General features: G+C 53.8%; 1 protein-coding gene across 1 annotated transcript; it reads right to left on the bottom strand.

The window, feature by feature from the left end:
* Nucleotides 1-1,125: 1,125 nt before the first annotated feature.
* LOC119921818 (olfactory receptor 2B2-like) lies at nucleotides 1,126-2,065 on the bottom strand. Its single transcript, XM_038741844.1, is given in 2 exon segments — nucleotides 1,126-1,812; nucleotides 1,814-2,065. Coding segments are annotated over 2 exon segments (939 nt in total).
* Between the last annotated feature and the right edge of the window lie 20,617 nt (nucleotides 2,066-22,682).

Here is a 22,682-nt window from a genome sequence, read left to right as displayed (position 1 = left end):
TCTGAATATCATAAATTTCACTCTATCCTTTTAAAAATGAGGAGGCCACAAAGGTTTTTCTCCTTCTGTGACAGCCTAAGGCCTGGAATCCATCTTTTTTGGCCAAGTCACTATTACCTCCAGGCTAGCACACTTGGGAATCTGTAACATATCTTTCTTATCTCTAGGAGAATTCATTCAATCGTATTTATTCAATCGTATTTATTGAGCACTTACTGTGTGCAGAGCACTGTACTAAGCGCTTGGGACATACAAATTTGCAACATATACAGACGGTCCCTACCCAACAGGAAGCTCACGGTCTAGAAGTCAGATGCTTCTGGGCTACACCTGACCATGGATGCTGATAAAGAGATAAGATAAGGAAGTAGTATTCACTTAGCCTCCCCCTGGAGTGAACAAAGCAAGGCAGAGGTCAGCCACACTAGACCCCATAAAAGTCGGACCCAGAGAACAGCCCTTTGTATCAGGACAAGACCACCATTAGCTAGTCTAATACTCTCCTCTACACAGAGTTTGGAACCCCTTTCTATGATGGCACTTCTAGGAAGATGGGGCACATGGATGGTCCTCATTTGTATGTGAGTAGATCCCCCCAACCTCCACTTTGACCTAGGTGAGCCAGATAGCTCACTACCGTTTTTGCACTGAATGCACCTTTGACCAAGGGGAATCTGAGTAGCTGCTGACTATGTTTGTGATTGATGTTTGTACTGAATGTGCTCTGACCGGGGTATCCAAGTAAGCTATGGCCATGAATCACACTATAATGCTTTGGACCTAGGTGAGCCCAGTGATTCAGGCCATGTTGTAATTAATTTGCTAACATATTGAATTGACTAGGTGAACGCAGACATTAGACCCTGTTGTAATGAATTCTATTACTATATGAGATGATCTTGGGGAGCCTGCTTTTTAGGCCTTAAGTTTCTTCTTCTTCCTTTTTATGATACTCTTCTTGTGTCTGTACACAGGGGACTCAATAAAGAGATCAAGATCCTTCCTTTTTTAAACAAAAATGTATCTTGGCTTGTTCTTTCTATCTCCCATCTCTTACCAGCCAGTGAAAGGGGATTCTGAAACCCAGGTCTTATCACACTGGTCACACCTTCCAAAGGAGGCTTCTCACACCTTGAGGGAGGGAACCTTAGACACAAGTCCCAGGAAAGCACGGTGCACATCCTTATTCCTCAGAGAGTATATGATGGGATTCAACATGGAAGTGTTGATCCCATAGAAGAGAGAGATCATCTTTCCACGCTCCAGTGAGATGGGGGACAGGGGCTGCAGGTACATGTAGTTGGACGTCCCAAAGAAGAGCAAAACCACCAGCAAGTGAGAAACACAAGGCTCGAAGGCCCAACGGCGGCCCTTCACCAGTGGGATCCTCAGCACGGACCGGACGATGAAGCAGTAGGAGATGAGGGTCATGAGGATCAGGAGGAAGAGGAAGCTGTTGAAGAAGAGCTCTGACTCATTGGCCACGGTATTGACACAGGAGAGCTTGAGCAGGGCAGGCACCTCGCAGAAGAAGTGATTCACTCGGTGGCAGCCACAGCAGGGCATCTTCAGCATCCATGTGGACTGGAGCACTGAGGTGCTGACCCCACTAAACCATGAGATGGCTACTAGCTGGAAGCAAAGCCTGTGGTGCATAATAGTGGAGTAATGCTGGGGTTGGCAGATGGCCACGAAGCGGTTAGAAGACATGGCCATCAGGAGGATACATTCATTGGAGCCCAAAGCCAGAAAGATGAAGAGCTGAGCCACACGGCCGCCATAGCTTGATGGCTCTGTGTGTGCTGCAAAGTTTGACTAACATCTGAGGGACGGTCGTGGTGGTGGTGTAACAGAGATCTAGAAAGGAGAGGTTGGTGAGGAAGAAGTACATGGGGGTGTGGAGTCGTGAGTTCACCCGACACAGCAGGATGATGGTCAAGTTTCCCAGGATGATCAGGATGTAGGAGACCAGAAAGATCACAAAGAGGGGCAGCTCCAGCCAGGGCTGGTCTGAGAAGCCCAGCAGGATGAAGTTTTGTGAGGAACTCCCATTGGCCAAGTCCATGCTGGCTCACCTCTAGGACACCTGCAGGACAAAAGAGAAACCAGAGCGAGGAGGATAAAGACCAGCCCACCGTTTGTCATGTCTAGGATGAGCAATGGTCTGGCAGCAGAACTTCTATGGGGATTACAGAGTTGAGGAAGAGGGTGGGAGAGAGGGGGACAAATCATTAGAAAGTGCTTACTATAATTGTCAGGTTAAATGTGAGTTAATTTGAGTAAGTGAGGGGAAACTAAAAAATAAGAATGCAGGTATTTATTAAGCTCTCCCTGTGTGCTCAAGTGCTGTGCTATGCCCTGGGGTAGATAGCAAATAATCAGATCAGATACCACCCTGGTTCCACACCAGGTTCTCTTAATCTAAGAGGAAATCTGTCTTTAGTTCTGACAGTAACGTAAACTGAAAAGGGAGATGGAGCACTGGGGTGAGGGTTAGAAAAAGGAATCAATCAATCAATCAATCAATCAATCAATCGTATTTATTGAGCGCTTACTATGTGCAGAGCACTGTACTAAGCGCTTGGGAAGTACAAATTGGCAACACATAGAGACAGTCCCTACCCAACAGTGGGCTCACAGTCTAAAAGGGGGAGACAGAGAAGAGAACCAAACATACCAACAAAATAAAATAAATAGGATAGAAATGTACAAGTAAAATAAATAAATAAATAAATAAATAGAGTAATAAATATGTACAACCATATATACATATATACAGGTGCTGTGGGGAAGGGAAGGAGGTAAGATGGGGGGATGGAGAGGGGGACGAGGGGGAGAGGAGGGAAGGGGCTCAGTCTGGGAAGGCCTCCTGGAGGAGGTGAGCTCTCAGCAGGGCCTTGAAGGGAGGAAGAGAGCTAGCTTGGCGGAGGGGCAGAGGGAGGGCATTCCAGGCCCGGGGGATGACGTGGGCCGGGGGTCGACGGCGGGACAGGCGAGAACGAGGTACACTGAGGAGATTAGCGGTGGAGGAGCAGAGGGTGCGGGCTGTGCTGTAGAAGGAGAGAAGGGAGGTGAGGTAGGAGGGGGCGAGGTGATGGAGAGCCTTGAAGCCCAGGGTGAGGAGTTTCTGCCTGATGCGGAGATTGATTGGTAGCCACTGGAGATTTTTGAGGAGGGGAGTAATATGCCCAGAGCGTTTCTGGACAAAGATAATCCGGGCAGCAGCATGAAGTATGGATTGAAGTGGAGAGAGACACGAGGATGGGAGATCAGAGAGAAGGCTGGTGCAGTAGTCCAGACGGGATAGGATGAGAGCTTGAATGAGCAGGGTAGCAGTTTGGATGGAGAGGAAAGGGCGGATCTTGGCAATGTTGCGGAGCTGAGACCGGCAGGTTTTGGTGACGGCTTGGATGTGAGGGGTGAATGAGAGAGCGGAGTCGAGGATGACACCAAGGTTGCGGGCTTGTGAGACGGGAAGGATGGTAGTGCCGTCAACAGAGATGGGAAAGTCAGGGAGAGGACAAGGTTTGGGAGGGAAGACAAGGAGTTCAGTCTTCGCCATGTTGAGCTTTAGGTGGCGGGCAGACATCCAGATGGAGATGTCCTGAAGGCAGGAGGAAATACGAGCCTGGAGAGAGGGGGAGAGAGCAGGGGCAGAGACGTAGATCTGGGTGTCATCAACGTAGAGATGATAGTTGAAGCCGTGGTAGCGAATGAGGTCACCAAGGGAGTGCGTGTAGATCGAGAACAGAAGGGGACCAAGCACTGAACCTTGGGGAACCCACACAGTAAGAGGATGGGAGGGGGAGGAGGAGCCTGCAAAAGAGACTGAGAAAGAACGACCGGAGAGATAAGAGGAGAACCAGGAGAGGACGGAGTCTGTGAAGCCAAGGTCAGATAGCGTGTTGAGGAGAAGGGGGTGGTCCACAGTGTCAAAGGCAGCTGAGAGGTCTAGGAGGATTAGGACAGAATATGAGCCGTTGGATTTGGCAAGCAGGAGGTCATTGGTGACCTTTGAGAGGGCAGTTTCCGTGGAATGAAGGGGACGGAAGCCAGACTGGAGGGGGTCGAGGAGAGAGTTGTTGTTGAGGAATTCTAGGCAGGGCGTGTAGACAACTCGTTCAAGGAGTTTGGAAAGGAATGGTAGGAGGGATATGGGGCGATAACTAGAAGGTGAGGTGGGGTCAAGAGAGGGTTTTTTTAGGATGGGAGAGACATGGGCATGTTTGAAGGCAGAGGGGAAGGAACCAGTGGAGAATGAGCGGTTGAAGATGGAAGTTAAGGAGGGGAGAAGGGATGGAGCGAGAGATTTCATAAGATGAGAGGGAATGGGGTCAGAAGCACAGGTGGCCGGAGTAGCACTTGAGAGGAGGGAGGAGAGTTCCTCTGAGGATACTGCTGGGAAGGATGGGAGAGTAGCAGAGAGTGTTGAGAGCCGGGGGGATGGAGAAAGGGGGGAAGAGACTTTGGGGAGGTCGGACCTGATGGATTTAATTTTGTTAATGAAGTAGGAGGCCAGATCGTTGGGGGTGAGGGAAGGAGGAGGGGGAGGAACCGGGGGCCTGAGAAGGGAGTTGAATGTACGGAAGAGCTGGCGGGGGTGATGGGCATGGGTGTCAATAAGGGAGGAGAAATAGTTTTGTCTGGCAGAAGAGAGGGCTGAGTTAAGGCAGGAAAGGATAAACTTGAAGTGAACGAGGTTGGCATGGTGTTTAGACTTTCGCCAGCAGCGTTCGGCAGCTCGAGCATAAGAGAGAAGGAGGCGGACAGTGGCAGTAATCCAGGGCTGTGGGTTAGTGGTGTGAGAGCGGCGAAGGGAAAGGGGAGCGAGTGAGTCTAGCTGAGTAGAAAGGGTAGAGTTGAGAGCAGTAATCTGATCATCAAGACTGGGTAGAGAGGAGATGGCGGTGAGGTGGGGTGTGAGGTGCTCCGAAAGATGGGTGGGGTCCAGAGAGCGGAGATCTCTGTGAGGGAGTAATACGGATTTACAGGGGAAAGGAGTGTGAGTGAGGAGGCAGGTGAGAAGATTATGATCAGAGAGAGGGATTTCAGAGTTGGTGAGGGTGGACACAGTGCAGCGGTAGGAGATGATGAGGTCGTGGGTATGACCAAGTTGGTGAGTGGGCGAGGTGGGGTGGAGGAAGAGGTTGGCAGCGTCAAGGAGAGATAGAAGGCGGGCGGCAGAGGAGTCGTTAGGGATATCCATGTGGATATTGAAGTCTCCGAGGATAAGAGTGGGCATGGAGAAGGAGAGGAGGAAGGTGAGGAAGGGGTCAAAGTCGTTAAAGAAGTTGGAAGTGGGGCCGGGAGGGCGGTAGATGACGGCTACAAGAATCTGGAGGGGGTGGTAGAGGCGAATAATGTGGGCTTCAAAGGAAGGGAAGGAAAGGGAAGGGGGAGGAGGGATAGTGCGAAAGCGACATTGGGGGGCGAGAAGGAAACCGACACCTCCTCCTTTTCCGGTGAGTCTGGGGGAGTGGGAGAAGAAGAGGCCTGCACTGCAGAGAGCAGCAGAAGAGACTGTGTCGTCCGGCGACAGCCATGTTTCAGTTAGGGCGAGGAGGAGTAGAGAACTGGAAAGGAAAAGGTCCAGGATGAAAGGGATCTTACTTAAAAAGCACTATGAGTGGGAAAGCTGCATGTGAAATGAAGATCAGTCTTGGAAGTAGTTGGTGGAGGAAGTAGGTTGGGTTTAGTATGTCTAGAGCATGACTGTGAAAGAGAGCTTGATGAAAATATAATTCACTCATGAACCATTCTGGGCATGCCACCCCTCTCCTCAAAAATCTCCAGCGGTTGCTGGAAATATCCATATCGAACAAAAACTCATCACTATTGGCATCAAAGCCTTCCATCCATCATCTTACCTCACCTCCCTTCTGTCCTTCTACATTCCAGCCCGCTCACTCTGCTCCCCTGCTGCTAACCTTCTCACTGTGCTTCATTCTCACCTGTCCCGACATCGACCCCTGGCCCATGTCCTACCACTGGAGCACCCACCCTCCTCAAATCCACCAAACTAGCACACTTCCCCCCTTCAAAGCCCTACTGAAGGCTCACCTCCTCCAAGAGGCCCTCCCGGACTAAGCCCCCCTTTTCCTCAGCTGACCCTCCCCTCCACGTTGCCACGTTGCCTCAAAGGTAATAAATACCTATGCTCTATTCCTCTCTCCCAGCCCCACAGCACTTATGCATATATCTATAGTTCTATTTATTTATATTAATGCCTGTTTACGTGTTTTAATATGTATATACCTATAATTCTACTTATTTATACTGATGCCTGTTTACTTGTTTTGATGCCAGTCTCTCCCCTTCTAGACTGTAAGCCCAGTGTGTGCAGGGATTATCTCTCTTTATTGCTGGATTGTACTTTGCAAGCACTTACTACAGTGCTTTGCACACTGGGTAAGCTGAGTAAGCACTCAATAAATACGATTGAATGAATAAATAAGAACTTCAGCCATATAGGGTGTGAGGGAATAGAATGGGATATTAGAGGAAGGGAAGGCAGGGTCAATCCCTGGAGGATTTTCAGAATCCATGGCTGAGGGAGATACTGACAGTGAGGAGACAGAAGGAGGCCCGGAGAGATCTCAGTAGCATGAACTCACCCTGTATATGGTTCTGCATAATCATCAAGGTCTGAAAAATCTGGGTGGGATTTGGAGATGGAAGGAGAGATGGCTGATGAGAAGCAGGAATGTGTCACTTGCTTGTTTGTATTTCCCAAGTGCTTAGCACAGTCGTCCCTCAATAAATGCAGTTTCTATGACTGCTGTTACTGCTACTCAATCCCCAAATGTGATTATCCCACACCAAGGGAAGTGGAGATCTGGTGAGGTCATAATTCGTTTGATCAGGTTAGCTAATTAAACCAGATAATTCAGACCCCAGAGTGGATTCTGTGGCTAGAATTATCCTGCTGAGCTACATACAGTGATCAAATCTGCCAGTTCTTCCTCAGTCCTACAGTTCAGTCAGGATGTTTGAACTAGTCTCTGTGGGAGCATTCGCAAGCTACTTATCCTCTCTGGTCCCAATCTGTGAAACGTGGCTCAGAACCTGAGCACCTATCTGCCTCCCAGAGACCATGGGAGGTTTTGTGAGAGTGGGGATGTGATGTCTTTGGGACAAAAATGTATGACATTCATTCTAATATTACTACTTCCTTTCTGAAGATCCACAGGGTACTGATGTCACGTGGAACTGAACGGTGTGTGGGGTGCAGGTGGGATTGTTGTGGGAGGCGGTGCATATGTCTGTAAACCCTTTATGATAAATGGAATCATTCTGAGCTCGACTCGCATTCCCTTCTTGACACATAGAGACAGAAAAAATGAGAGGGAGAGAGAGGACAAGAGAGGAGAGAGAAAGAAAGCGAGGCAGTGGTAGAGAGAGCAAGAAGAAAGAACCAGGAGAGGGAGAAAGACTGGTCAATCACTCATTGGTATTTTCTGAACACTAACAGCCCTGTGTTAAGCACTTGGTAGGCAGAGTAGGAGGATCAGGACCAGACAGAGCAGGAGGGCCAGGACCAGGCAGAAAAGGAGAGTCAGTACCAGGTGAAGGAGGAGGGCCACGGCTAGGTAGAGGAGAAGGGCCAGTACCAGGTCGAGGAGGTGGGCCAGGACAAAGCAAAGGAGTTGTCCAGGACGAAGTAGAAGAGGAGGGCCAGAAACAGCCTAGAAAGACTGTGTTGGCCATGTGTTGTAGGAAGGCCAGGACCAGGTGGAAGAAGACGACCAGAACCAGGTGGAGGAGGGGGGCTACGACCAGATGGAGGAGGTCCAGAGCCAGGTGCACGAGGAGTGCCAGCACAAGGCCAAGGAGGTGGACCAGGACAAGGCAGAAGCTAAGGACCAGGACCAGGCCTAGGAGATCGGTCAGGACCAGGGGGAGGGGAAGGGACAGGAACAGTGTAGTAAGACTTTCAGTGCCAGGAAGGATAGGAGGACAAGAACCAGGTGGAGGAAATGGGACAGGACCGAACGGAATAGGAGGATCAGGACCAGGCAGAGTTGGAGGGTCAGGTCCAGGCAGAAAATAAGAGCCAATACCAGGTGAAGGAGGAGGGCCACCACTAGGTAGATGAGAAGGACCAGGACAAAGTTTGGCAGTGGGCCAGGAAATGGCAGGGGGAGAGGGGCAAGACCAGATGGAGGAGGGCCAGGAACAGCATAGAAGGACTGTCATGACCAACTGTTGTAAGAGGGCTACGACCAGATGGAGGAGGAGGAGGACTAGGACCATATGGAGAAGGAGGGCCACGACCAGGTTGAGGAGGAGTGCCAGGACCAGGTACACGAGCAGGGCCAGGATGAGGCGGAGGAAGAGGTCCAGGACCAGGCAGAGGAGGAGGATCAGGACCAGGTGTAAAAGGAGGAGTACCAGTACCAGTACCAGCTGAAGGAGGAGTTCCAGGGCCATCCGGTGGAGGAGGACCAGGACTAGACAGAATAGGAGGGTCAGGACCAGGCAAAGTAGTAGGACCAGGACGAGGCGGACAAGGAGAGCCAGTTCCAGGTGAAGGAGGAAGACCACGACCACGTAAATGAGAAGGGCCAGGACCAGGTCGAGGAGGTGGGCCAGAACAAGGCAGAGGAGAGGGTCGGGACTAGGTGGAGAAGGAGAGGAATTACCAGGTGGAGAAGAAGGACCAGGACTGGGTGGACGAGAAGAGTCAAGACCAGGCCGAGGAGGTGGGCCAGGAAAAGAGAGAGAAGGAGGGCCAGGACCTGCCGGTGGAGGAGGACCAGGACCAGATAGAGAGGAGGGTCAGGACCAGACAGAGTAGGAGAGACAGGACCAGGCAGAAAAGGAGATCCACTACAAATTGAAGGAGGAGGGCCACTACCAGGTAGATGATAAAAGCCAGGAGCAGGTCGAGGAGGTAGACCTCCTTTTAGAATGTGAGCCCACTGTTGGGTAGGGACTGTCTCTATGTGTTGCCAACTTGTACTTCCCAAGCGCTTAGTACAGTGCTCTGCACACAGTAAGGGCTCAATAAATATGATTGATGATGATGATGATGATGACCAGGACATGGCAGAGCGGAGGACCAGGACCAGGTGAAGGAGAAGGGCCACGACCAGATAGAGAAGGAGGGCCAGGATCAGGTAGATGAGAAGGGCCAGGAACAGGATGAGGTTGGCCAGGACAAGGCGGAAGAGCAGGCCAGGACCAGGTGGAGGAGGAGGGTCAGGACAAGACGAAGGAGAAGGGCCAGGGCAAAGCAGAGGAGAAGAGCCATTACCAGGTGAAGGAGGAGAGCTAGGACCAGGTGAACGAGAAGGGCCAGAACCAGGTCATGGAGGTAGGCCAGGGACAGGACCAGGCCATAGAGGTAGGCCAGGAAAAGGAGGAGAAGAAGAGCTAGGACCGTGCGAAGGAGAGCCAGTACCAGGTGAGGGAGGAGGGCCAGAAAAAGGTGGAAGAGGAGAGCCTTGACTAGGTTTTGGAGGTGGGCCAGGATCAGGCGGAGGACGCGGGCCATGACAAGGCTGAGGAGAGGACCAGGACCAGGTGGAGTAGGATAGCCACGAACAGGTGGAGGAGGAGCCTGGGTCTCCTGGGGCTCTGGGGCTGTGAGGCCCTGGTTCTCTGGGGGTCCTGGTAAACTCTTGGGATTCCAGGGCTTCTGTGGATCTGGGTCTCTGGGCCCCCACTCTCCTAGAGCTCTGGGACTGCTGGGGTCCTTGAGCTTTCAGTGCTATGTGGCTCTTAGGCCTTGGGGCTCCTGGGTCTTGGGCTCTGGACTCCTGGACTCTGGTGCTCTTGAGGCTCGGAACCTCTGGGGAACCTGTGACTCTGGTCTACCAGGGGTTCTGGAACTAAGGGGTCTAAGTGTTCCTGTAGCACTGGGGTTCCTGAGGGTCTGGGATTCTGGGTCTTTGATACGGGACTTTTGCTATGGCACTGCTCCTGGGTCTCAGGGCTTCTAGACTTCAGGGGCTCTGGGGCTCTCGGGTGTTTAGAGCTCTGTACTCTGGGCCTCTGGCTCTCCAGGAGCACAGCGGATCTGGGGATCTGGGGATTTACTGCTCTCGGGATTTGAGTTCTGGGGCCCCTAGAGCTCCCGGGCTCTGGGCCCTTGTGACTCCTGGGGTTCTAGGGATCCTGGAACCTTTCGGCTCCTACCTGGAGCTCTGAAACTCTGAGGCTCTGTGGCTCTAAGGCTCATGGGGCTCCAGTATTCTGGGGTGCTAGGGTTTGGGGGCTCCTGGGGTTTTGGGGCCTCGAGTGTTCCTGGGAATCAGGCCTCTGAGGAGATCTGGGAAGAGGGGATCTGGGCTCTGGGTCTTTGGTGCTCCTGGGACTCTGGAGCTCTGGGATCTTGGGCTCTGGCATGCCTGGGGTTCTGGGGCTCTGGGGCTCTGAGACTTTGGGGTTATTGGGACTCCGGTGCTCTGGGGCTGATAGAATTATGAGGCAACGGAGCCTTGGGGATCCTGGGGCTCTGGGACTTTGGAATCTGGGGCTCTAGGGTTCTGGGTAGCTGGGGTTCATGCCGTTCCTGGGACTTCAGGAATCCTGGGACTATAGGTCTCCTGGAGCTCTGGGTCAATAGGGTTCCTGGGGTTACTGTGACTCCAGTACTCTTGATGCTCTGGGGATCTGGGGTTCTGAGGCTTGGAGAATCCTGGGACACTAGGGATCTGGGCTCCGGCTCCTGGAGCTCTGTGGCTCTTTGGGCTCTGTGGATCCTGGGGTCTTGGGCCTCTAGGGCAGTGAGGTTCTGGAGCTCTGTGTTTTTTGGGTTCATGGGACTCCAGGGCTCCTAGGGCTCTGAGGATCTGGGTTCCTGGTGTTCCTGGGACTCCAGGGCTCCGGGGGATCTGGGTCTCTGGATTTTGAGGCTCATGGAGCACTGCTGATCCCAGGTTTTTCAGGCTTCCTGTGCACTGGGGCTCTGGGGCCTTGGGGACCTGGGGACCTGGTACTCTGGACTCTGGGGCTTCTGAGGTTCTGTTACTCCGGGGATTCTGGGGATCTGGGGCTCTGGGGCTCAGGGGCTTCTGATTGTTTCATGATTAAAGGGCTTCTGGAGATAAAGGTCTCTGTGTTAGAGGCCTCTGGAGCTCTGGAGCTCCTAGAACTCTCGGACTTCAGGTGCCCTAATGATCCGAGGATCTCGGGCTCAGGGCTCCTGGGGCTCTGGGGCTCTGGGGCGTTGAACACTTGGGCTCTGAGAATCTGGGGTTCTGGGGTCTGGGGCACCTGGGACTTTGGGGTTCCAGGGGCTCTGGGTCTCTGGGTATTTGGGGTAACTAGGGTTCTTGGACTCCAGGCCTCAAGGGCCTGTGGAATCTGCGGCTATTGGGCTTTGGGGCAACTGGGACTCTGTGGTTCCTGGGACTCTGGGACTCTGGGGCTCTAGGACCTCAGACTCCAGGTGCTGTTGGGCTCTGAGACACTGGGACTTCTAGAGCTCTGGGCCTCTGGCATTCCTGATGTGCAGAGGATCTGTGGCTTTGGGCTCTGGGGCTTCACGTGTTCCTATTGCTCTAGGGGTTCTGGGGATCTGGTTCTCCTGGGACACTCGGGTCCTCTGGATTTGTGGCTCCTGGAACTCTGGGTATTGTGGCATTTGAGCTCTGTTACCCTGGAGCTCCTGGGGCTCCATGGCTCTTGATTCCGGGGTTCTGAGGCTCCAGGGGATCGGGGGCATTGCGACTCTGGGGCTCATGCAGTTCTTGGGACACCAGATCTCCTGGTTCCCTGGGAATCTGGAGCTCTGGTGCTTTGGTGCTCCAGAAACATTGGGGCTCTGTGTCTGGGGCACCTGAGGCTGTGAGGCTCCTGTGACTCTGGGCGTCTGGCTCTTGGGGCTCTGTGGCCTTGGGATTCCTGGGTCTCTGTGGCCTTGGGACTCCTGGGGCAATCACGCTCTGGGTATTTGGGTTTTGGGTCTCCTAGGGCTGTTGGGCTCCTGGAACCTGGGACTCCTGTGTCTGGGGCTCTGGGGTCGGGAGGGCTCCTTGGGTTTTGGGGACTCGAGCGCTCTCTGGATTCAGAACTCTGTTGCTTTATGGGCTCCGGGGATCTGTAGGCTCATCAGATTTGGGACTCTGGGCCTTTGGTGCTCCTGGGTCTCTGAGATCCTGAACACTAGGGCTCTGTAATTCCTGCAGCACAGAAGTTTAGGACTCTGGGACTTTGAGCTCTTGGGACTTCTGGAGCTCCTGGGGCTCTGGGGGTCTTGCAGCACTCAAGCTCCTTGGTGTTTTGGGTCCTGGATATCTAGGACCAACGCAGTCCTGGGAATTCCAGGGCCCTTGGGCCTCTGGGGCTCTCGGTCTCCAGGCATTCTTGGAACACCGCAGCACCGGGAGCTGTGAGGTCTGGGGACACTGGCACCTGGGGGATCCTGGATCTCTGGGGATTCTGGAGCTCTGGTGGTAAGGGGCTTCTGGAGCTCTGGGGTCTTGGGTCCTTGGGGCTCCTCGGGTTGTGGGTCTACTGGGGCTCTATGGCTCTGGGCTCTGGGGCTCTGGGGCTCGTTTGTCTTTGGGGCTATGTGGTTCTTAGGGCTCTTGGGACTTCCTGACTCCAAAGATTCCGGGGCTTTGGGGCTCGGGATCTGGGTTCTGTGGTTTCTGAGTCTTCTGGGGGTCTGGGGCTCTGAGTCTCCTAGGTGATTGTGCCTCCAAGGCTCCTGTGGCTCTGGGGGTCTGTGGCCTTGGAACTCTGTGGCTTTGGGTTCATGACATTGCTGGGGTTATTGGGCTTCTAGGACTCAGGGCCTCTGGAGTCTTTGGGCTTCTGGTGCTCTGGGGCTCTGAGCTCTGAGACTCCAGGCTTCCTGGAGCTCGATGGCTTTGGGCCTCTGGATCTCCGGGGCTCCTATGGTGCCTGTGACTCTGTGGCCCTAGAGAATTTGGCCTCCTGAGTTCTGGGGCTTTGGGGCTCCTAGGACTTTTGAGACTCCAAGGCTCTTGGGGCTTAGGGCTCTGTAGCTTCAACGGCTCTGGGGTTTCTCTCTGGGAGGATCTGGCACTCCTGGGGCGCAGGGTATCTGGGGCTTTGCTGCTGCAGGAGCTCCTCGGTCTCTGGGAGTCTTGGGACTCTTGGGTTCTTTGGCCTTGTGGCCCCTGGGTCTCTAGGGCCCTGGGGAAGCTGAGACTCTGGGTCTCTGGAACCTTGGGACTCTCTGGCCTCTGGAGCTCTAGATTCTGTGGCTCTGGGACTGCTGGAGCTCGTGGGCTCTGGGGCTCTGGGTCTCATGCGGTTCTTGGGACTCCAGGACTCCTAGGGTTGTGGAAATCTGGAGCTCAAGGCTCTCGGGCTCCTGGGGCCCTGGAGTTCCAGTGGCTCTGGGGCTCTGGGGCTCCTGGGACTCTGGGGTTCTGAGGCCTTAGGGATCATGGGGCAGTCGGATTCATGAGGCTGTGGGACTCTGGACCCTGGGTCACTAGGGCCTTATGGATCATTGGGCTCTGGGGCCCTTGATTCTAGAGCTCTAGGGCTCCTGATGCTTTGATGCACCCTGGTCTCTATGGCTCAGGAACTCTGGAGCTCTGAGTCTCTGGGCATCTTCGGATTCTTGGGACCCCAGGGCTCCTGGGACCTTGGAGCTCTGGGGTTTGGGGGCTCCTGTGGTTCGTTGGACTCCCGGGCTCTTGCAACTCTGCGAACTGTCTCTATATGTTGCCAACTTGTACTTCCCAAGCGTTTAGTACAGTGCTCTGCACACAGTAAGCGCTCAATAAATACGATTGATTGATTGATTGATTGAAGCTCTGGGGCTCTGGACCCCGGTTCTCTTTGGGGTCCTGGGGTTCGGGGGCTCTGTGGCTTTGTGACTTCTGGGGATCTGGGTCTCTGGACACTGGGTCTCTGGGGCTCCTGGGGGCTTTGTGGACTTGGGGCTCCTTGGACGTTGATGTTCCTGGGGCTCTTGGGCTCTGAACCCAGGGACCCTGGGTCTCCTGGACATTGGAGTCTCTGGATCTCTTGGAGTCCTTGGACCTCCAGGGCTCTGGGGCTCCGGGGGCTTCTGGAGTTCCTGGGGCTCTGGAGTTCTGGAGATTCTGGGGTTCTTGAGACTCCATGGCTCCCGACGTTTGCGGGATCCAGGGCTCTGTGGCTTTGAGGTTCCTAGGAAACTGGGGTTCTGGGCTATGGGGCTCCTGGATCTATGGGTCTCCTTGGAATCTGGGGCTCTTGGACACTGGGATTCTGGGGTTCTTGGGGTTATTGGGAATCCAGAGGTCCTGGACCGTTGCTCCCCGTGGTTTCGGGGGCAACTCTCGGGTTCTTACCCTCTCTGGGTCTTCGGACGTCTCCGGACGCGGCCCGCGCGTTCATACCAGGAAGAGTCAGCCAGAGGTTCAAAGCTTGGTTGCCGTTTATTTGCTATCAGCGGTTACATGGTTGAAAGAGAGAGAGAGCTACAGAGAGAGAGAGAGAGAGAGAGCGAGAGAGAGAGAGAGAGCCCCCCTTGTCTTGTTCGTCTCTTATACCTTCCATTGCCCGGGGGCGGGGTTTTCTCAGGGAATGGCATATCGAGGCTTTGCCATGTAGCACACGCCGCCCTCCAGCCACTAGCCTAGCAACAGCTCTGTCCAGTCACGAAGCGTTTGCTCTGGCTCGCCCCAGCCACCCGTTGCCAACCATCGCTGGCTGCGTATATGGCCTTGAGGTTGCCTCCGAGCCTTGCAGGTGCAAGCTTGTTTTTTTTGCCCTGGTCTCTTTATCTCCTGTTGTTGAGTCTGTTTGGCCTTGAGCCGTTGGGTGCGGTTTGTGTGCACATACTGCCTGTTCCCTGTTTGTTCCTTGCTCAGCACCTTCCCCCGCTCCCTACGTGTCCCCCTCCCGTTATGGCGGGGACCGCTAAGGGCGGCCGCGCAATGGGAGCATCTCAACCTTAATCTCGCGGACCACCCGGGCAACAATGGAGCAAAAGAGACGAAGGAGGCACGGGAGGCACATTAGCAAAAGCAAGACCCCCCCAGTGGCGGCAAGGATCGAGACCAGCCAAGGGGCCAATCCCCTTGGCGTCACGCGTTTGATCCAGTCCCAGAGTTCCTCCACCGCGTCCTCCCCGCGGTCGAGGTCGTCCCAAGCCTTGGAGAAGTGCAGTGACTGGGCGTTGAGCTCGTCGATAAGGTGGAACAGCTCCTGTAACTCGCCGGTTAAGTTGGCGGCCAGGAAGAGTCTGCCGCACGGATCATTAGAGCTCGGTGGAGTCAGCCGTTCTCACCCACCGGGGTTGTTCCTATCCAGATCACAGCACGAGGGTCCCTTCGTGGTTGCCAAAGAAGTTACTGTTATTGAGAAGTAGGGTACAAAATAGGTTAATCGGTGTAAATCGGCCGCAGGGTTCTTGTACCCAGGGTGGTGATGCAGATAGGAAAAATGACTCGGAGACATGAGTTCAGATAGAGCAGTAAAGAAGGAAGGTGGCTACCTGCCCGTTCACCTCCAGGGAGGGGTACGAGTGACAAGCAGCCCCGATCCCATTCTCACTGTGTCTTTTAGTGAGTTACAGCAACATGGGAGCGGAGCATTTAAGAATTTCAGGAATCCAATTAGGACCGACAGGATGCTATAAATTCTCATTATTCTCTGTTTTCACTGCCTTGTGCAGGTTGTTATCTGCCCTATGGCCTTGCATAGATACTTGTTACTGGCCTTGAAGACATCTGTTGCTGAGCCTTGCATAAAATACAAAAAGGAGTTGTTCTCTCGGCCTGTGCAAAATGGAAGGTTACTGTTAACATACACAAAATGGAGTCAGTCATGTCAAGTCTGCTAGTGGACAACAATCCCCCCTTTGATCCTTCCGAGGCCCATGGCCACCGGGAGGATCACATACGACCCTCCTCGGGATAACAAAGGTCTTCCGCAAAGCCGGCGCCTAAAGTAAAGGATAAGGAAAAGACAAAAACATCCAGGCAAAAAGAAAAGATAGAAAAATCCAACAGAAAAATTCAAGCACAACTGAGCACACACAACAATCCAGGCACAACTGAGCACACACAACAGTCCAGGCACAACTGAGCACACACAACAATCCTCCTCCTCAGCGAAACACAGCGTCCAGATGGCGCTGCATGTCTGTGACTTCAGCTTTGGACAGGGGTGTGGTCGGGGTTTGTAGAAGCATCAGGGTAGATGAAGCACATCAGAGGCAGGCCTTCAGGAGCTGAAAAACACAGCACAGCAAAAAAACCAAACCAGCGGCAAGACACACAAATAAGCAACCAGACAAATCTCACGGGACCGAGGCCCATCCGGTAGAAGTTCGACGCAGCCGTAAAGCTGGGACAGCAAGTGGCTCAGAATCCTGAGAGTCAGGAGAAACCGATGGGGGAGTACAATCAGGAGGCGAAACATCAAAAACGGCTGGCTTCACCTGGGAGTGGTGGATCCATGAGGGGCGTTCAGCAACACGAACTGCAGAAAAGGAAGACAAGAGAACCTGGTAGGGTCCCTCCCAGGATGGCTTAAGTGAAGCGTTGCCGACCATGTGCTTAACCCAAACCCAATCTCCAGCTATGAATGGATGCAGATGATCCGTGAGAGGGATGCGCTGATGAAGGATTCCAGCAGCCTGCAGCTCGGCTAGAATTCCCTGGAGAGACAAAACATAGGCTCGCAGGGCATCATCGCCCTGGTATGGTGCATGTAAAGAACATTCAATTCCAAGTGGTCGATTCATTCTTTCATTCATTCAATCGTATTTATTGAGTGCTTACTGTGTGCAGAGCACTGTACTAAGCGCTTGGGAAGTCCAAGTTGGCAACATATAGAGACAGGTCGATAAATTTCAGATAGAACAGACTCAGTAAAATGTGATCCTTGATCAGAATCAATAACAGCAGGTGACCCAAACCTGGGAATGACTTTCCGCTAGAGACATTTCACCACCGTAAGAGCAGTTGCTCGGGAGGAAGGGAAAGCCTCCATCCACCTAGTCGGGTGATCAACAATGACTAGTAAATATCGGAAACGACCAGCCCTCGGAAGTGTCACAAAATCAACCTGCAAACCCTCAAAAGGGGAATAGACCCAAGGGCGTCCCCCCCAATGGAACCCGATGACCAGGGTGAGCATTGAAGCTCTGGCAAGTAGCACAACTGGCTGTGACACGTTTGGCAACAGGATGGATACCTGGGGCAAACCAAACTCGAAGAACTGTGGCTGCCAAGGCATCTGCACCAAAGTTAGTCTCCTGGTGAAGACCCAGACAAACTGGTCGCAGTGCAGCAGCAGGCAAAATAGGGCATCCATCAGGGACCTAAAAGAGTCCATTCCGTTCCAGTGCCTCATATTACCGAGGCCACTCAGCTCTTTCCTTATCAGTCATCAGGGAGGGCAACAGCGTGCCAGGCATAGACGTGGAGTCCAGGGTCATAACAGGAGCTACACATACAAGGGGGGCATACCGAGCTGCCCAACGAGAGGCCTCGTCGGCTAGGCGATTGTCCAAACTCGGGGAATCACTTCCTCGGGTGTGGGCATGCACATGCACGACGGCCACCTCGGCCGGGAGCAAGAGGAGTAATAGGCACTCTATACAATCCCCATTAGCAACCTGATGACCCGCTGAAGTGAGGAACCCACGACTTTGCCACAGGGCACCTGTAGCGTGACAGACTCCAAAGGCATACTTAGAGTCTGTACATATGGTCACACACTTCCCTTTACCAAGTAGTAATGCCTGTGTAAGGACTTCAAGCTCAGCTGCCTGTGCACTGCAAGAAGCTGGGAGTGAGCCGGTCCACAGCACAGAGGTTAGGGTAACAACAGCAGCGCCGGTGAGGCGCACCCCTTGGTCCATAAAGGAGGAGCCATCTGTAAATAAAGTTAGATCAGAAGAGGACAAAGGCTCATCGCGAAGGTCAGATCGAGGAGCGACAGTTTCCCGAACTACTTCGTCACAATCGTGAATTTGGTCAGTCATGGGAGAGGACTCAAGCAGGGTAGCTGGATTCAAGGAGCCATAGCGCTCCACATGTACCTGCGGATTTTCCAATAAAGCAACTTCATATTTAGTCAGGCGTGCCACGGATAAGGCTTGGGTGGCTGCTCCACGAAGGAGGCACACAACTTCATGCGGAGTCCGAACAACAACGGGATGTCCCAAGAGGATATCCCGAGACTTTTCAAGCAGCATTACCACCGCAGCTATGCAGCGGATACAAGGTATTTGACCTAGAATGACAGGATCAAGGACACCTGAATAATAGGCTACTCGTCGATAGTGAGGACCGAGAGTTTGGCACAAAACACTTGAGGCCACTCCGCGGCGTTCATGAATGTACAAATAGAACGGCTTAGTGTAGTCAGGGAGTCCCAGGGAGTCCCAGGGAGTCCCAGGCTGAACTCAGGCATGATTTTAGTGTCTGAAAGGCTTCTACAGCCTCGGGAGTCCAGTCCGGGGGCTCTGGGGAAGTCATTTTTAGGAGCTCAAAAAGGGGTCTGGTTAACAACCCAAATTCTGGAATTCAAGCTCGACAAAACCCAGCCTCACCAAGAAAACCTCTCAGGGCCCTGTTAGTGGTGGGGAGAGGCATGCATTGAATCAGGCTCGCTCGCTTGGGGGGTGATTGCTCTTTCTCCTGCCCGCAACATGAACCCAAGATATTTTACCTGGGGCTGACACCACTGCAGTTTCTAGCGACTAACTTTAAGACCAAGCTGATGCAAACATGCTAGGACCTGGAGGGAACCTGACCGACACAGATCCTTCGTGTCCCCAGCAATAACGATATCATCCATATACTGGAACATACTGATCCCTTCGGGTAATATGAAGGGAGATAAGGCTCTGCACAATTCTCTCGAAAAGATAGTTGGGGAGTGAACAAAACCCTGGGGAAGTCTCTTCCATGTTGACGACCTTCCCAGGTAAAGGCAAAAAGGTACTGGCTCTCACAGGACAGCGGGATAGTAAAGAAAGCACCAGTTAGATCAATACAAGTAAAACAGGTTGCTTCGGGACTCACGGAGCTAACTACTGCCGTAGGACTAGGAACCACAGCATGCATAGGCAAACGTAAGAGTTAATTGCACGCAAGTCCTGGACTAACCGATAAGACAGAGGGGAGCCCAGTTTTCGCACAGGCAACACAGGAGTATTACAGGAAGACCGACATTCGACTAAAATTCCCTCGTGTCTCTTCTCTTTCTCCTTCATACACACTTACTCTAACCTTCATACACATACAATTTCCTTCAGAGGCAATCTCTCCACCCATCATTCCCCCCCTTAGGGTACACCTGCTTTGCAGGGTGTAGATGCCTGAGCAGACAATTTCCTTCAACTGCAATTGCTTCACGTTCTCTTTTCTTTCTCCTTTTCCCTCCTTCTTCCTTTATACACATACAATTGTTTTAACCATCGTCCCTTCTCTCTCACTAAGACGAGTGAAAAAGTCATCAGAGGTTTCCCCTTCATTCTGGGCCATCCCATGAAAGGAGTCCCAATTAAGGGGTTTACGGCCCAATTCTTGGATGGCTGCCAGGAGAGTCTCTCTGGCCCTTGAAAGGCTGCACGGAGGACACCGTGTATAAGGAAGTCCACGTCCTTTAGCTCCCCCGGGTGGGAGTCTTCATAGGCCGTCATCTGTTCCCCGATAACGTCCCACCGCTCCTCCGTGATCCCGGAATCAAAATATCCACGGGGAGGTCATAGTTATCTTCCCTATAAATTCCCTTACTGTTTTCAGCTCAATCTTTACCCCCTTACTTCTCAATATCTTGTAACAGTGCCGGGTGTACAATTCCTTATCTTCTGGCTTATATATGGGCAGCGATCGTGCCGTCCCCATCTTCCCGCTTGACCTTTAGCTACCTGGCCTACGTGGCACTCTCCCTGGTCTTCCCCAATGGGGGTACCCGAGCCCCACGTTGGGCACCACTCGTTGCTCCCCGTGGTTTTTGGGGGCAACTCTCGGGTTCTTACCCTCTCCGGGTCTTCGGACGTCTCCGGACGCGGGCCCGTGCGTTCATACCAGGAAGAGTCAGCCAGAGGTTCAAAGCTTGGTTGCCGTTTATTTGCTATCAGCGGTTACATGGTTGAAAGAGAGAGAGAGCGAGAGCGAGAGAGAGAGAGAGAGAGAGAGAGAGAGAGAGAGAGAGAGAGAGCCCCCCCTTGTCTTGTTCGTCTCTTATACCTTCTGTTGCCCGGGGGCGGGGTTTTCTCAGGGAATGGCATATCGAGGCTTTGCCATGTAGCACACGCCGCCCTCCAGCCACTAGCCTAGCAACAGCTCTGTCCAGTCACGAAGCGTTTGCTCTGGCTCGCCCCAGTCACCCGTTGCCAACCATCGCTGGCTGCGGATATGGCCTTGAGGTTGCCTCCGAGCCTTGCAGGTGCAAGCTTGTTTTTCTTGCCCTGGTCTCTTTATCTTCTGTTGTTGAGTCTGTTTGGCCTTGAGCCGTTGGGTGCGGTTTGTGTGCACATACTGCCTGTTCCCTGTTTGTTCCTTGCTCAGCGCCTTCCCCCGCTCCCTACGCTGGACCTCTGGGGATCTGGGTCTCTGGGACTTTAAAAGTCCTGGTACTCTGGGCCCTGGCGCTCCTGGGGCTCTAGGGCTCTGAGGTCTTGGGGCTCCTGGGGCTCTGGGCCTTCTGGCGCTCTTGATCTCTGGGTCTTCTGGGCTCTGGGGCTCTGGGGACCTATGGCAACTGAGACTCTAGGGTTCCTGGGACTCCTGGGGTGCTTTGGACTCCAGCAATCCCTGGATTCTAGGGATCTGGGACTCCGGGACTTTCAACATGTTGGGGACTCTGGGGCTCCCTGACTCTAGGGCTCCTGGGGCGCTAGGGCTTTGGCAACCTGGGGCTCGGGGGTCCTGTAGCTCTTGGGGTTCAGGGGCTCAGAGCTCTGGGGCTCTTGGGTTCTGGAGTCTTGGGGATCCTGGGGTTTTCGGAATCCTGCTACTCGAGATCAGGTGTTTTGGAGATCCTGGGGCTCTGGGGCCTTGGGCCTCCTTAGATTCTGGGACTCTGCTCTCTGGGGCTCCTGGTGTTCATGGGACTCAAGGATTCCCCAGGCTCTAGGGCTCTGGATCCTTGGGGCTCTGGGGTCCTATGGCAATAGGGCTTTGGGGTTCTTGGGACTCCAGGGATCATGAGGCTCTAGGAATCCAGGGCTCCGGGACTTGGGGGTTAGTGGGGCTCTTGGGCTCCTAGAGCTTGGGGACTCTGGGACCTTGGGCCTGCTGGGTCTCTGGTACTCTGGGACCTTGGGGCTCCTGGGACTCTGCGGATCTGGGGCTCTGGGGCTCAATCACTCCTGGTTTCCTTGTCTCCAGGGATCCTGAGATATAGCGTTCTGGAGTGTTGGTGTTCCAGGGACTCTAGGACTCTGGTTTCTGGGGCTCCTTGGGCTCTGGTACTGCTGTGGCTCTGGGGATCCTGGAACTCTGGACTCTAGGGGCTCTGGGTGATCCTGGTGATCTGGGGCTCTGATACCCTGGGGGTCCTAGGGCTCTGGGTCTCCTATAGCTCTGAGGATCTGGGGTTCTGAGACTTGGGGTTCCTATGACTTTAGGGTTCTGGGTTCTGGGGTCCCAGGGGCTATGGGGTTCCTGGAGCTCTGATACTCTTTGGCCGTGGGGCTTCTGGAACTCTTGGGCTCCTGGGTCTCTGGAACTCTGGACTCTGGGGCTCTAGGACTTCTGGGTTTCCTGGGGTACTGGGGACCTGGGGCTGCTGAGGCTCTGAAGCTCCCGTGACTCTGGGACTTTGTGTGGCTCAAGGGCTTCTGGCGTTCTTGGGACTCTAAATCTCCTGGGGCTCTGGGGTTTGGGGTCTCCTGGGGCTCTTGGGACACTGGTGCGCTGGGACTCTTGGGGTTTGGGGATCCTATTAATCTGGAGTCTGGATCCTGGGGCTACTGGGCCTCTGGGGTTCTGGAAATCCTGGGTCGCTGGGGATCCTGAAAATCTAGATCTCCGGATCTTCGGATTTCCTTGGGTCCTGGGTTTCCTGGGACTCCAGGGAACCTGGAGTTCTGGGGATTTGGGTCTCTGAGGCTTTTGTGGCTCCTGGGACCCTGGGTCTCTGAGATACTCGGTCTCCTGGGATTTTTTTAACCCTAGGGCTTCTGAGGCTCTAGGTCTCCTGACCTCCTTGTTCTTGGTTTTCCTGGTGCTCTGGGGCTCTGGGGCTAATGGACTCTGGGTGTAGGGGCCGCTATGTCTTAGGGCTTCTGTGCCTCTGGGGCTTCTGGAGCTCTGGGGTTCTGGTGTCTTAGGGCTCCCTGGACTCTGAGGCTCTTGTGTACTTTGCTCTTCCAACCTTGTTCTTGGTTTTCCTGGGGCTCTGGGGATCCTGGGGACCTGGGGCTCTGAGGTCTTGCGGTACTGGGGTTCTGAAAGCCTGAACTCTGGGGCTCTGGGTAACTGAGTCTGCTATGGATCAGGTTCTCTGGGGCCTTGGCGTTCCTGGGGCTATGGGGCTTCTGGAGCGCTGCAGCTCTGGGGCCTTGGGGCTCCTTTGACTCTGGGGAACTTGGGGTTCTGGAACTCTGTGGCCTAAATGATCCCAGGATTCTGGGTTCCTGGGCCTCTGGGCCTCTGGGCCTCTGGGTCTCTGGGGGATCCATCCCTTCTTGGGACTCCCGCCCAGGCCCCCGCCAACTCATCCCAATCCAAACACTCCCCCCCCCGCGCACCCCTTCCCCCTCCCTCCCCCACCCTCGACAGCTGCTGCCAAGTGTGGCC

The sequence above is a fragment of the Tachyglossus aculeatus genome, unplaced genomic scaffold (assembly GCF_015852505.1).
Source record: "Tachyglossus aculeatus isolate mTacAcu1 unplaced genomic scaffold, mTacAcu1.pri SUPER_30, whole genome shotgun sequence".
In the NCBI taxonomy this organism is placed as follows: domain Eukaryota; kingdom Metazoa; phylum Chordata; class Mammalia; order Monotremata; family Tachyglossidae; genus Tachyglossus; species Tachyglossus aculeatus.
This window is presented reverse-complemented; position numbering and strand designations above follow the sequence as displayed.